This window comes from Delphinapterus leucas, chromosome 2, assembly GCF_059928025.1.
Source record: "Delphinapterus leucas isolate spDelLeu-1000000601 "Yukka" chromosome 2, BTC_Dleu_Yukka2, whole genome shotgun sequence".
Taxonomy (NCBI): domain Eukaryota; kingdom Metazoa; phylum Chordata; class Mammalia; order Artiodactyla; family Monodontidae; genus Delphinapterus; species Delphinapterus leucas.
In genome coordinates, this window is record NC_143130.1 from 121,921,115 (window position 1) to 121,934,926 (window position 13,812).

The 13,812-nt window shown below is 35.1% G+C and overlaps 1 protein-coding gene across 5 annotated transcripts in view; it reads left to right on the forward strand.

Moving 5' to 3' along the window:
• The first annotated feature begins 273 nt into the window (after window positions 1-273).
• Window positions 274-13,812, forward strand: part of GEMIN2 (gem nuclear organelle associated protein 2) — a 37,202-nt gene continuing 23,663 nt past the window's right edge. The window contains exons 1-9 of one of the 5 annotated variants that reach the window (XM_089907643.1): window positions 274-465; window positions 879-963; window positions 2,354-2,443; window positions 2,713-2,772; window positions 5,399-5,512; window positions 7,192-7,236; window positions 8,383-8,451; window positions 11,728-11,838; window positions 13,559-13,617. In XM_089907643.1, the coding sequence (XP_089763769.1) occupies window positions 305-465; window positions 879-963; window positions 2,354-2,443; window positions 2,713-2,772; window positions 5,399-5,512; window positions 7,192-7,236; window positions 8,383-8,451; window positions 11,728-11,838; window positions 13,559-13,617 (794 nt within the window). In that variant the 5' untranslated portion in view covers window positions 274-304. Of the gene's footprint in view, window positions 475-878; window positions 964-2,353; window positions 2,444-2,712; window positions 2,773-5,398; window positions 5,513-7,191; window positions 7,237-8,382; window positions 8,452-11,727; window positions 11,839-13,558; window positions 13,618-13,812 lie in introns of all 5 variants that reach the window. The other 4 variants (XM_089907642.1, XM_022570682.2, XM_089907644.1 and 1 more) reach the window with 4 other exon arrangements.

Below are 13,812 nucleotides of genomic sequence, written 5' to 3' on the forward strand. Positions count from 1 at the left end.
AATGATAATCACAGTAACCTGGTCATTAATTTAAAAAACATTTAAAGTTCCCTCACTACTAGGGATGCATAAAAGTTAATAACCCTCAGTCTTAGAAGAGTATAGAGCGTAATACCCAGAAAAACTTCCGAACTACTTTTACTAGGAACCAGCCTCGCGGTCTTGATTACTCCACCGGAGCCTTAACCTTACGACAATCAGCAGGTTCGCCCATGCGCAGTTACGCCCCCAAGCCCAGCCTCTTGCTCAGCTCCGCGCCAAAGGTGACAATATGTGCGCCTGCGCTGTGACCCAGACCTGGCGCATGCGCTGGGTGGGACAGGCCGCGTTGAAAACTATGGCGTGGGTACCGGCGGAGTCTGCAGTGGAAGAGTTGATGCCCCGGCTGTTGCCAGTGGAGCCCTGCGACTTGACAGACAGTTTTGACCCCAACGTACCTCCGAGGACTCCCCAAGAATACCTAAGGCGGGTCCAGTGAGTGATTTGACCCTGTGCGGGTGGCCTGGTTGTCCTTACGCCCCTGGGCACAGCGCCCAGTGCCCCGCTCGACCCTTAAGTGTGATAAAGCCCCGCCTCTGTTCCCGTCCCCCATCCACTGTCGGAACAACATTCCTTGATTACATCTTTGCGTGAGCGAGTTTCTATGAGCTTAATTTTGTTAAACCTGATTACTTGTGACAATATAGGTGCTCTTAGATTTCTTCCATATAAGAAATTTTGCTTTCAGTCAACATAATTTCAGAAATACATTGTTTAGTACCTCGATTGCAATTCTGAACTTTTTTTCTGATTTTATAATGAACCATAGAAGTGGATCGCTTGCTTTACTACACATGAACAATAGTAATCACGTTTTTGTACTTATTTCTTATTTGTAGGATCGAAGCAGCTCACTGTCCAGATGTTGTGGTAGCTCAAATTGACCCAAAGAAGTTGAAAAGGAAGCAAAGTGTGAATGTTTCTGTGAGTTTTATTACCCATCAGGGGATTTTTTTTCCCTCCCACAAATTAAAAGGCCAAGGCTCTCCTATAGTGTCAGACAGTTATCAGTTACGATGTAGGTAAGATTTGACTACTCTGTACTAAGTTGTACTTTTCCCCCCAAACGGACAGCTGGCATTTACTGCCTCCAGAGAGGCTTTCAGTAACCCTGGCATTCGTGGAGATTTGCTCATAATACTTCAGGAACATGATCCAATCCTAAAGGAGTCTTTCAATAGGTTACTTATGCTATCCTTTATTTTTAAGGTACCTTTTTACAGTTCATAATTATTATCAGGCTGATCTTTAATCTTAGTGTAGTTTGCATGTTTTGAATTGGACTGGGTTTTGTTTTTTTAAAACAGAAACCCAAATATCACACTTTTCTACCTACTTGCCCACTGTGAACCTTTTCATTCATTTATTTATCCAACACATATTTTACTAAACAACAATATCGTGCCAGGCACTAGGAATACAACAGAGGATGAGACAGAAAATGTCCCTACCCTTGTAGAGTTTACATTCTCCTGAGGAAGACAGTAAAAAAAAACAAATTAATTACATACTGCGACCATTGTTGTGAAAAAAAGTAACATATAATGACCAATAAATAACTGGGAGAACTACTTTAGATAGAGTAGCCGCAGAAGGTCTGTTTTAGGAGGTGCTATTTAACCAAAGGTAGAAGGAGAGCAGCAGTTTTTAAATTGTGATAATTCCTTTTTCTTTTATTTTCTAAGTAATTCCTTTATCTGATGTTTATAATCAGGAGATTTAAATTCAGACGCTGTAACGTTTCATATAATTCCTTTTCAGAAGTTTTTAGTTGATGGAAGATGATATCTTGTATACCTGGCTTTTAAAAAGTGACCACATTAAGTTTTATTTCAAGGCAGTATGTGATCAGTTGTGACCTCTGTGCTGTTTTGGAAGGTAGAAGTAGCCCTTATAAAGTCAAGCATCTGAAATTATTTGAGTACATTCTGCTCATACCAAAATTCTTTATTTGGTTTATATCTCTGTTTGTTTCAAACTGTTTTGCTATTATATTCAGTAGAAAGGTAGGACTAGATTATATCTTTGAGTCTCATGTCATGTGGATTTCTTAGAAACTCCAACTATAAACCATTCCAGATTGCTTTTACTAAAGTGACTATATAAGAGTCTTTTCCTAATGTTTTAAACTCAGATGTAAATAATAAAGTGAGTTGCCTCCTTTTTTACATCTGCAAAAAATACTGTCATTCTTGTATCGTCTTATTTGCTTTATTATTCACTTTTCATCTTGATTCTGCTTTTACTTTGCAGAGGTATGAGATTCTAGTTATAACACTAACATTGATTCTAACATTTATGAACTGATCTCTAGCTTTCAGGATGCCAACCTGCTCCTGAAGGATATTCCCCCACTCTTCAGTGGCAACAGCAGCAAGTGGCACAGTTTTCAACTGTTCGGCAGGTAGGTGTACTTTAATCATTTAATCAAATTAAACCCCTCCCTCCCTCGGACTTACTTCTGTTCTTAGACTGTAGTTGGAAAAATTGGGGTTTCTAGTGTATAAAGATAAGAATATTCATGAATCAATTACCAAATTATTATAATCATTAGACATAATACAGTTGAACATATTTTCCAAGTTTTAGAATTGTTAGAATGTTGTGCAGCAGTTGCTTTCTTTTGAGTTATCCATTCTTTGAAGATCATTTGTCTACCTTATCTTCCTTTAGAGTGTGAACAGACATAGAAGTCACTGGAAATCACAGCACTTGGATAGTAATGTGACCATGGTATGTAAGTTTCTCTGTTTAGATTGTACAGTGTATAACGAATATAGTCCATATTTACTTTCAGTTCTTAAAGATTCACTTGTTTAATCCATATTATTTTCATTCTCTCCCATCTATCATTAATAGTAACAGTTCCATTATCTTAATACCCTGAAAAGGATAGAGTCAGTAAGGCAAGTTATTTTTATGACAGTTTTAAGCTGCATCTTGAGAGACTTTGGATTGGTCTTTACAAGTTTTTAAAGGTTCTTCTAGACATTTGCTTTTTAGGAAATTGAATGCATTTTCAGCATTTACAAAAAGATTGAATAAAGGCTTATTGGGATTTTCCTCACGAGGTAATGGTGCCAGTATCAGTGAGTGACATTTTAGTAAAGCTGGTCATGCTTACTGGAAAGTAGTATTTCTTACTTTATCATCCTAGATATAATTTTAAGCTTTTTAGTAAATATGCTATATGTGGACTACTGGATAAAAAAGGGTGTTGGGGAAGAGGTGGATACATTGCTCCAGGACAATCCTTTTTTTTTTTGTGGTACGCGGGCCTCTCACTGTTGTGGCCTCTCCCGTTGTGGAGCACAGGCTCCAGACGTGCAGGCCCAGCGACCATGGCTCACGGGCCCAGCCGCTCTGCGGCATGTGGGATCTTCCCGGACTGGGGCACGAACCCGTGTCCCCTGCATCGGCAGGTGGATTCTGAACCACTGCGCCACCAGGGGAGCCCCAGGACAGTCCTTTTAACCTTTTAGGGAGTCTTATAGTTTTCCTGAGAATCAAATGAAAGGTATTTATTTTCAGAGGGAAAAAATGTACCTATGCATATAATTTTGCTCACGTTTCAGGTGGTTCATAGATTTCAGATTTTAGAAGCTTCTTCTAGGCAGTGCTTCCTGACATCTTTTACGCGATGACACATTGGGATAAATGGAGGAGGCTGCTCCCATAGCCTAAACTACCAGCTGAAAGCTAAGAGATTCAGTGTAACCTCTCTATATGCTTCTGTATACCAGTTGGAAGCTCTGCTCTAGGAAAAGTGTGGTAGACACTAACATCACTTGCCCAAGATCATTTAACTCATAAAAGGTATAACTGAGATTCAGACTGAACTTTGTCTGACTCTAAAGCCTTTCACCGTGCTGTGAGGCCTCCTAGTAAGAAGAGGGAGAGGGCAGTAGGTAGGTAGATAATATTTTTTCTTGCTCAGTCTAAGGACTTTTGGGTACATACTTACTAATTCAAAAAGAAGCTCATTAGTAACATTATGACAAAATAATTTTGTCAAGAAAGAAATGACTGAACATAATTGATTCAATAAATGAAGATCATCCATCAAAACAGTAGACTATTACATAGCAATAACATATGTTCATCATGGCAGATGTAAACATTATGTAAATAATAAAATGAATTTTTAAAGCATGCTCTGATAGCAACTATGTAAATATGGACATTGATTGATCAATTGATCCAATCATTTATTAAGCACCCACAATATTTAATAATTAGGATTTTCAATGCTACCTGAAGCAGAAACAGCCTCTGACCAGTGGAGTAATGGGAAAAGATGAATTGTTCCAGGACAATGGGTTTTTATGTTTTAGGGGTTTCATATTCATTCTGAGAATCTAATGAAAGTGGTTTATCCTCGGGGTGGGGGAAAAACTGCACATATATGTAAAATAATTTGCAAGGTGATGTGCCCAGATAAACCTATTGTTCTGTTAACTGAATCACTTTGCTGTACACCTGAAACTAACACAATATTGTAAATTAACTATACTTAAATAAATAAATAAATTTTTTAGGAAAAAGAATTTTTAATTGTTCTGTTAAGGTAGCCATATTGAACTGAATGGTCCTACTTTTTTTCATCTGACAATGTAGAATAAATCTACTCCTTCTTTAATTGGACAGCCCTTTCAGTATGTGGGGTATGTAATTATGTCTCCTTCTACGAGATGAACATCCTTCATTCTTATAAGCATTCTTAGTGTATTTTTTTTCCATACCAATTTCCATCTTTATCGCCCTCCTTTGAACACATTCTTGCTTGTCAGTGTTCATTAAGGCATGATCCAAACTAAACATGTCCCATCTATGGTGTGACCACTTGGGTGCTGTATTGGTTTGCTAGGGCTGCCATAACAAAACACCACAGACTGGGTGGCTTAACAAACAGTAATTTATTTTCTCACTGCTTTGTGGGCTAGAAGTCTAAGATCAAGGTGTCAGTGGGTCTCTCTCAAGGCCTCTCTCTTTGGCTTGCAGGTGGCCGTCTCCTTGCTGTGCCCTCACGTGGTCTTCTGTATGCACGCCCATCCCTGATGTCTCTGTGTGCAGACTTCCTCTTCTTACAGGGATGCTGGCCAGATTGGCTTCGGACCCACCCTAACCACCTCATTTTAACTTAATCTCTGCTATAAAGGCCCAGTCTCCTAATAATCCCATTCTGGAGGTTAGGGCTTCAACATACAGATTTTGGGGGCACACGGTTCACTCCATAACAGGCACTATATCTTTGTGTTGAGGTGGTGGGAATATGGAGGAATCCTCACTTCTTTTTTCACTGCTCAGTATAAAAAAAATATACATAGGAGTAAGTAAGTTCTTTTTTCTTTTCTTTTAGCCAAAATCTGAAGATGAAGAAGGCTGGAAAAAATTTTGTCTGGGTGAGAGGTTATATGCTGAAGGGGCTGTTGGACCAGCTGCAAGTGAAAGTCCTGGAATCGATTATGTACAAGTAGGTGATAATGTGGCTAAACAAACAGAAAAAGGTCATAATTTTGGTTCATGATTTAGTATAAAGACTCAGCAAACTACAACCTGGGGCAAATCGAGTCTGCAGATTTTTTTTGTATAGTCATGAGCTAAACATAAAAACATAATGGTTTTTATGTTTTTAAAAGGTTGTTAAAAATAAATAAATAATATGTGACTGAGACAGTGTGTACCCTGCAAAGCCTAAAATACTTACTTTCTGGCTCTCTACAGAAAATATTTGCCAGTATTTTCTCTTAGTTTATTGTATTTTTGACTTAAAAATTGGCAGCCTAGTTTCTAAAACAATGCATGTTTTAGCTGTTTAATAATTTTGTGAGTTAGGATTCTTTTTTTTTTTAATGATTAGATGTGGGTCAAACAATGAGTTATGAGTAGTCAGGGAAACAAAGGAAAACATATGACACAATTAGGTATTTAAAAATGCTTAGTAAATTGCATATTCTGGAGGTAAAATGCTGAGGGTATATTTAAATTTCACATGGCTTTATTTTAATCATAAATTATGTGGCCAGCTGCTTCTTGTCCTTCAGGATTCACCTGCCCTCAAGTTTGCAGATGTTCTTACGGAACCCACTGCACACATCTGCATTACTGGTAACTCCCTATACTATGTTGTTCTGTTCTGTTGAGTAGGTATTTATTGTTTTCTATGTGGTGCTACATTGTGTTTTTCCCATTTAAAATTAGTTTATCCTGCAAATGTAAAACCTCCAAAAATCACTAAAAAAGACCAAGACCCCAGTTTAAAAAAAAAAGGCAATGGATATAAAGAGACATCTCACAAGAAGGAAATACAAATTGTTCGTATATGAGAAGATTCCCAAACTCACTTATAATAAAAATATTGCTTGTAACTCCACTGAGCTGGCATTTTTCAGATAACATACTGGTAAAGAAAGTTTGACACACTGTGTTAACAAGGGCTGGGAAAACGGGCCCTCTTACACATGGTGGTGGGAGTGTAAACAGATTCAGATCTCTGAGGGAGCTAATTTAACACTATTTCTTATACAACATATGTTCTTTTGTATAATATCCCTAACGTATGTTACATTTCCAAATGTTTCAATTTTACAAAGAATTAATATATATTTATTTAGTTTGTTATTACAAAATATATACAAGTGAAATATATACCACATGAAAGAACCATTTAAGGACACAAGAGTTTAATGCATGTCCTCTTAAATTTCTCACAGGTCAGTACTGTTTTCATAATCAAGGCTCCCAACATTAAACTCCAAAGTACTTTTTAATTGAAGCAGATTTTAGGTTTGAAAGAACTCATTCAAGTGCCCTTAATTCCTGAAAATGTTAGCTTTAGCTAAAGATTTTAAAAGTGTGTACAACATATTAATATCATAGTATCATTTTTTTCAATTTCATGCTTTAACATCCTAATTACTAAAATCATTATTTTAAAATTTACATATTCAAATATCAAGACATTATTTTCTTGGGCATTACCAACATAATAGTTCATGGAATGTTTTATTGTAATGGACAATGAAAGAATTTACTTTTATCTATTTTTTGTTTTTAAAAAACAGGGTGTTGAGAAATTCACCAGTTTGAAAAAAATGTACCCCCTGCCTCCATAATACCATTTAGTAAATTTCAGTCTCATTTTTCTTTCAGATTGGTTTTCCTCCCTTGCTTAGTATTGTTAGCAGAATGAATCAGGTAAAATCTAATAAGAATTTATGCATTCTTTTGTTTGCAATGTTTGTTAAGGTATTTGAGTACATTTACTGAATATTTACAGTATGCAAGACCCTGCCCTAAACTCTTTAACAGTTCTTATTTAATCTTCACTACAACCCTATATGGGAAATTATTATTAATATCCTTTTTTAAATAGAGGAGGAAACAAAATTGGAGATTAAGTTACTTGCAGTTGGTTTTTCAGCAAGTTTTAATGGCAACACTAGAATTCAATCCCAGGTTGATCTAATTTCAGAACTCATGCTCTTGATCATGGTGCTAAACTATTCACATGTATACATTTCAGTTATAAGTCTTAGATTCTGGGGTTTGAAATAAATACTAAGGTTAGATTGCTATTTCTAGTTCCAGATGTCCTACACACTTCATTAAGAATGAAATTTGAATTTCTTGGATCAAAAGGGGAGAAATATGGATTTTGGTTCTTCAGTCTTTCAGAACTAGGAACTCTGTTATCCATTTAAAGAGCAAATAAAAACTTTGTTTTGCATTCACATAGCATTGGATACCCTTGGAAGATAACAGTCATACTCTGTTGTAAATCATATACTGGCTGACAGTTTTACTTACTTGATCATTTACACTAAGGTACTGTAGTAGTTATACTAAATTTGTTGAGAGTGATTTTTGTAAGTGTCCATCTATATTTGCGTAAGCCCGCGAATATTTTCAACAGTTTGATAATTCTATCTATGTAGCTTAAAACTGATCTTTCTCTAGCTAACTTAGTCTTTAGATTTGTACTCTGCTTTAATGAAAATAAGCTGAAGGTATTTATGCAAAGGTTTTTTTTTAAGAGTATGTGGAATTTTTTTTTAAGTAGTTCCGAACTAAATTAGTAGTTACAAACTACATCCTAGGATTTAAACCAAGGTATTGATAATTGAAAGTATATAAGAACATGTCTACAAAGCCTCTTCTCACTGAGTGTGCCATCTAATCCAATTACTAAATAGAGTCACAGGTTTCTCTGGAAGCCTAAAGAATGAGGCCATTTTAAACATACGAGTTGCTTTCTAACTGAACTTAATGAAACTCAGGTTGAACTTGTTAGTGTTGTATTACTAATACTGTTCTTTCATCTCTTTCCCCCCTCCTTTTTAGGCAACAGTAACTAGTGTCTTGGAATATTTGAGTAATTGGTTTGGAGAAAGAGACTTTACTCCAGAATTGGTAATACTGCATCTTTTTCTTTTCATAATGCAGACAAAATTTATATACTTATATATAAGATATGGCTTTACATTATTTATATATATGTCATATACATACAACTATATGTGTAATGCAAGCAATGGTTGTTTGCAGTAAAATAAGGAAATTACACTAGAATGTAAATCAACATACTACTTCCTTCATTGAGATAGTCTTGCATTGGGGAAAAAAAGTCAACTAAATAGTTGATTTATATCCTGGGAGAAGCTGCTTATCTTGTCACAGATCAGTAACAAACAGACTGGCCAGTCTGCAGACCCCATTTCAAATAGCACTGACCTAAAGAACTTTGAAATGCATTTTCTAAAATGGCTTTGAAATCCAGTTCACAAAAGCATATCAGAAAGGCACAGGGATATTAGCTCCGTGCTTTGTGACAGCCTGGAGGGGTGGGATAGGGAGAGTGGGAGGGAGGGAGACGCAAGAGGGAAGACATATGGGAACATATGTATATGTATAACTGATTCACTTTGTTATAAAGCAGAAACTAACACACCATTGTAAAACAATTATACCCCAATAAAGATGTTTAAAAAAAAAAGCATATCAGAAATACCAATAATGGCAAATATATGTGCCAGGCATTGTTCTAAGGATTTTATATATAATAACTCCTTGAATCCTTTGATAACCTATGAGCTGTTACTTCCATTTTACAGATGAGGAAACTGGAGCACATGGGAATTCAGTAACTTGCTTGAGGTCACACCGATTATAGCTGGCAGAACTGAGACTCATGCCCTGGCAGTCAGGCTATACTCTCAACAACTGTGCTGTATTACCCCTCTATTTTATTGCTTTACACTCACAGCTTACTTTTCACCTTCAAAATTGGGTAAATTTGGTAGACATTATATAAATGAATTACCCACTTAATCCTCTAATAAGAAATTTTATTATCCTTTGGAGTTATAATTTAAAAAACAAATATTTTTCACAATTGAGGATATTTGCAAAATAGTGTATCTGAGGCTCCAAAACTTCCTGTCAAAATAGATGATATATTTGCCCTCCAGAAGCTTATAGTCTGCTGGGAGAGACAGATAAAGCAACATTACAGTACAGTGTATAAGTTTCCCAGCCTGCTATTCAGCCAGGTGGCTTAGATAAGTCTCTTCCATAAGTGTAATGATTATATTCTTTATCACTGGATTTTCATTTTTTATTTTTATATTTTCATTCTTTTAAATCTCTACCATATAACATATAATTTTGAAGGGGAAAAAAATCCATGCTTAAATCACTGTTTCGATTGAGTGGTCAGACATGTCTTTTACATAGTTGTTACTAATGTATATATTCTGTTTTTTTAGCTCACATTTCACATATATATTTCTATATGATAATGTAATTCACATAATTGCCGTTGTCTAAATGTCCGTGGTTTACTTTGATTCTCATTATTGACCATTTGGATTCTTCCTTATATTTTACAATCATGACTAAATTATAAACATTTGTACTGATTTTCTTTTTTATTATTTCTCAGGATATTTCTAGAATAGAATTATTGGATCAAGGTTTTGTAAGCTTTTGTTACATCCTGCTTGCTTTACAGAAGAATTGAACCCGTATATAATGACATCAGCAATGGATTCTTAAATTTCTCTTCCCTACAACCCTACTTTAAGTTGAACCTTATGAAAGTGCCCTTTTTGTAGGTTAAAAACATTTGATTTTCAACAATTCCATATGGTTCAAGCTATCACTTTATAATTTGTTTTGGTTTTTCAAATTTAGTAAATATATAGTAGTACTTCAAAGTAAATATAATTTATGTTTCTTTCGTTATCAGTGAAGCAAAACTTTTTCCATGGGTTTATATATTAGCTACATCTTCAATAGATAACTTGGCTCATATTCTTAGGCTACTTTTTCATTGGAATCTAGATGTTGAGCTTTAAATTCTATATCAGTTCTTCCTGTCTGATAGCGGCGACCTTTTAGCAGTATTATTTATCTGACGTATTTTCCTTCTCTTCCTTTAGTCTTTATTTTTTTAACTCTATTGTAAGATTTTTGGAACTTTCTTTTTTAGCTTTTAAAGATTACCCACTCAAGAGGTGATAATTTTGGCTTTTCCTGTTAATTTAATGAAAATGTATTACCGAAAAGTGTGGCTGTATTTGCCAGAGGAACCATTAAAGTGTTTCTGAACCAGTGATAGCTGATTTACTAAATTTTAATCTGATTAATCCTTTGAGTTTTATTTTGAGTAATCTGTCTTTTAAATCAACAGTGTTCAATTCCTCTAAGTAACCATACCATTAGAACTCTAGTACTGAGAATACCAATGTTTAAAAAAAAACCTTGTGTCACAGGAAGTTTGCTTATCATAAACTAGCAAAAAGAAAAAGGGACCTTTTAATTATTTCTTGGGATTACTTGTCTAATATTTTTTGAGAAATACCACCTTATTTTGCCAACTAAGTGTGATGTTATTAAAGAAGGTTTTCAGCTATTTAGTTTTGCTTTTATTTTTTAGTATTGTCACAGTGTGCTCACTGACTTTGAGAAAAGGAATCTTTAGGTATAGATACATCTTAGACAATCAGTAGAGATTTAAGCACCTTCTAAGTGTAGAGGCCATTTGAATACCTGAATGCCAGCTTTATATTGTAAATTTATCCCAGAAAGTTTGAGTCAAGTTTAAATGTATACCAGCTTTTTTCGTGTAGAAGAGAGTCCCACTCACTCTTTATAAAAGAAACCTGGATGTGAATCTTTTTTTTAATGTTATTTTATTTTTTTATTAATTTTTATTGGAGTATAGTTGCTTTACAATATTGTGTTAGTTTTTTGGATTTCCTTCCCATTTACGTCACCACAGAGCATTGAGTAGAGTTCCCTGTGCTATACAGTAGGTTCTCATTATCTGTTTTATACATAGTATCAATAGTATATATATATATATATATATATATATGTCAATCCCAATCTTCCAATTTATCCCACCCACCCCCAGGTGTGAATCTTCTTGTTTAAGAAAAAGTCTTATTGATTTAGAGTTGCTTGAGGAGCTAACTTAGTGTGTTACACAAATTGCTATTTAAACTTTGTTCTAATATTCTTCAGGTTTCCCCTAAAGTGATGTGTTGCTCAGAATAAACTCAGTCATATATACTGCTGGTGGAAACATAATTTGATATGACCTTTCTGAGGTACAATTCAGTGATTATAAGTTAAATTTATGGTGCAGTTTGCTTACTTATTACTTTTTAAAATTCTATATAGGGAAGATGGCTTTATGCTTTATTGGCTTGTCTTGAAAAACCTTTATTACCGGAGGCTCATTCACTGATTCGGCAGCTTGCAAGAAGGTGCTCTGAAGTGAGGCTTTTAGTGGTAAGTTCAAACTTAATATTTCAAATCAGAAGCACTCACCAATTTATGTGGTGGTAAAGAACGATTTCAATGAAACAGGAAAACATGGAATATTTGATTAGTCAGGATTAGATTTAGTTACATAATAGAAGAGTCCAAAATAACAGTAGCTTAAATAAAATGTAAGTGCTTTTCTCAGACAAAGGGAGTCTGAAGGTAGGCAGATTAGATCTAAGGTGGCAGCGCCCCAGGCCTTTGAGTTCTGCCACATGTGGCTTCCATCCTCAAGCTCACCTCATAATCCAGGATGGCTGCTGGAGCTTCAGCCATTTTATTTCACTATAGGAAGCTGGAAAGAAGAGAAGAAGGTCATCCCCTCCAAAGAGCCTTCCCAGAGGTTCTACAAACACATCTGGCCAAAATAGCTCATTGGCCAGAATTTAGTCACATGGCCATAAGGAACTATGGGAAATGTTTACTTTAGTTGGGTGACAGTGTGCCCAGCTAAAAATGAGATTCATTTGCTAAATAATAAGGGGAGTCAAGAAGCCAGAGTGGTCAACTAACAGTCTGGCATAATAATTGTTTTGAATTTCTCCAATCAGACCCTTCCTCTAACTCATACCTGCAGCATTACAATATAAATTAATTTGATGCCAGACTAAGTCCACTTCTGATTTTTTTTATTCCTTTTTACTCCTCCACAAAATGTATACTTGTTCATTGACTACTCCAAAATATTTTCATTAAATATCCATGATATGGCACAAACTAACTTATATGGCCTGTACTCTGAGCAAAATGTACTTGTCACTCATTAAATATTCCCTAAGCTGTGTTCCTAGACTTTACTCCCTCTCCAGAAGTGCCTTTTCACTCTCTTCTAATCTGCATCTATATACCATTTACTTTTCACAGCCTGGCTCATATCCTATCACTTTCTGTGATACTTTCCCTAATCCTCACAATTAAAAATAATCTCTTCAATGATCTGTTTTTCCAGTATGCTTTGTGTCTTTTTTATGACACTTAACATATTTTTCCTTTAATTAAAGCTGATATGGATATTTCCTCTTCTGTGCTATCAGCAGGAAGTATGTCTTATTCATATTGTTAAGTTCTTGGCACATAAAGGAATTGAATATGCTGACATCATTGAAGTGTGTCCCAAGTTTGAATAATGTATGACATGTCTGTTATAACATTACTCAGTGAGTTATTGTGACTATTCCTTGAAATGTATAAAAATAAATTTCATACTCTGTAAGACTACCTTCCATGTGTCTTAGGTCTGTCATTTTAACAGATATTTAAAGTGAACTTTATAAAATGTATAGTTCACAAACTACTTCCATCGTAATTGAGAACTCTGTTCTGGAATATTTTCTTTGAAGTATTTTTATATAATTTTTTTCCCTTTGTGCCCAGTTAGGACACAGGGTTTTTTTGCTCCTTTACTTGGAACCAGGAAGAAGATCTCTCCCAAGTTACCCTCCTTAGAGCCCTCAACTCTTATTTCTTTTCAGGACCTATTCAGGACCTTTCTTTAAAAGATGATCTTAGATGTTTCCCAAGGAATCATTAACTCTACAGTTTCTCCTTTTTCTTTGACATTTTCTATTTCCCTGTGATTATTTCTATCCTCTAATAAAATGCTCATGTTTTCCATCTTGAAACTTGTTTCAAAAATATTAAGGGATAACAGACTACATTTTAAACTTTTTCTTTTTCTTTTTTGTAGGACAGCAAAGATGATGAGAGGGTTCCTGCTTTGAATTTGTTAATCTGCTTGGTTAGCAGGTAAGTAATCCTTGGCTTCTTGCTTTATGATAGCATTATTAATGGTGGTAGAGAGTATTGTTTCCATTTTACAATGAGGAAGTTGAGGTATAAGGAAACAGTATTGTGTTATCACAATTCCCTTTATTTCTAGTTTTTTTCTATAAATAATGCTGCATTGAAGATCCTTGTACATACAGCTCTATATTTTCCAAA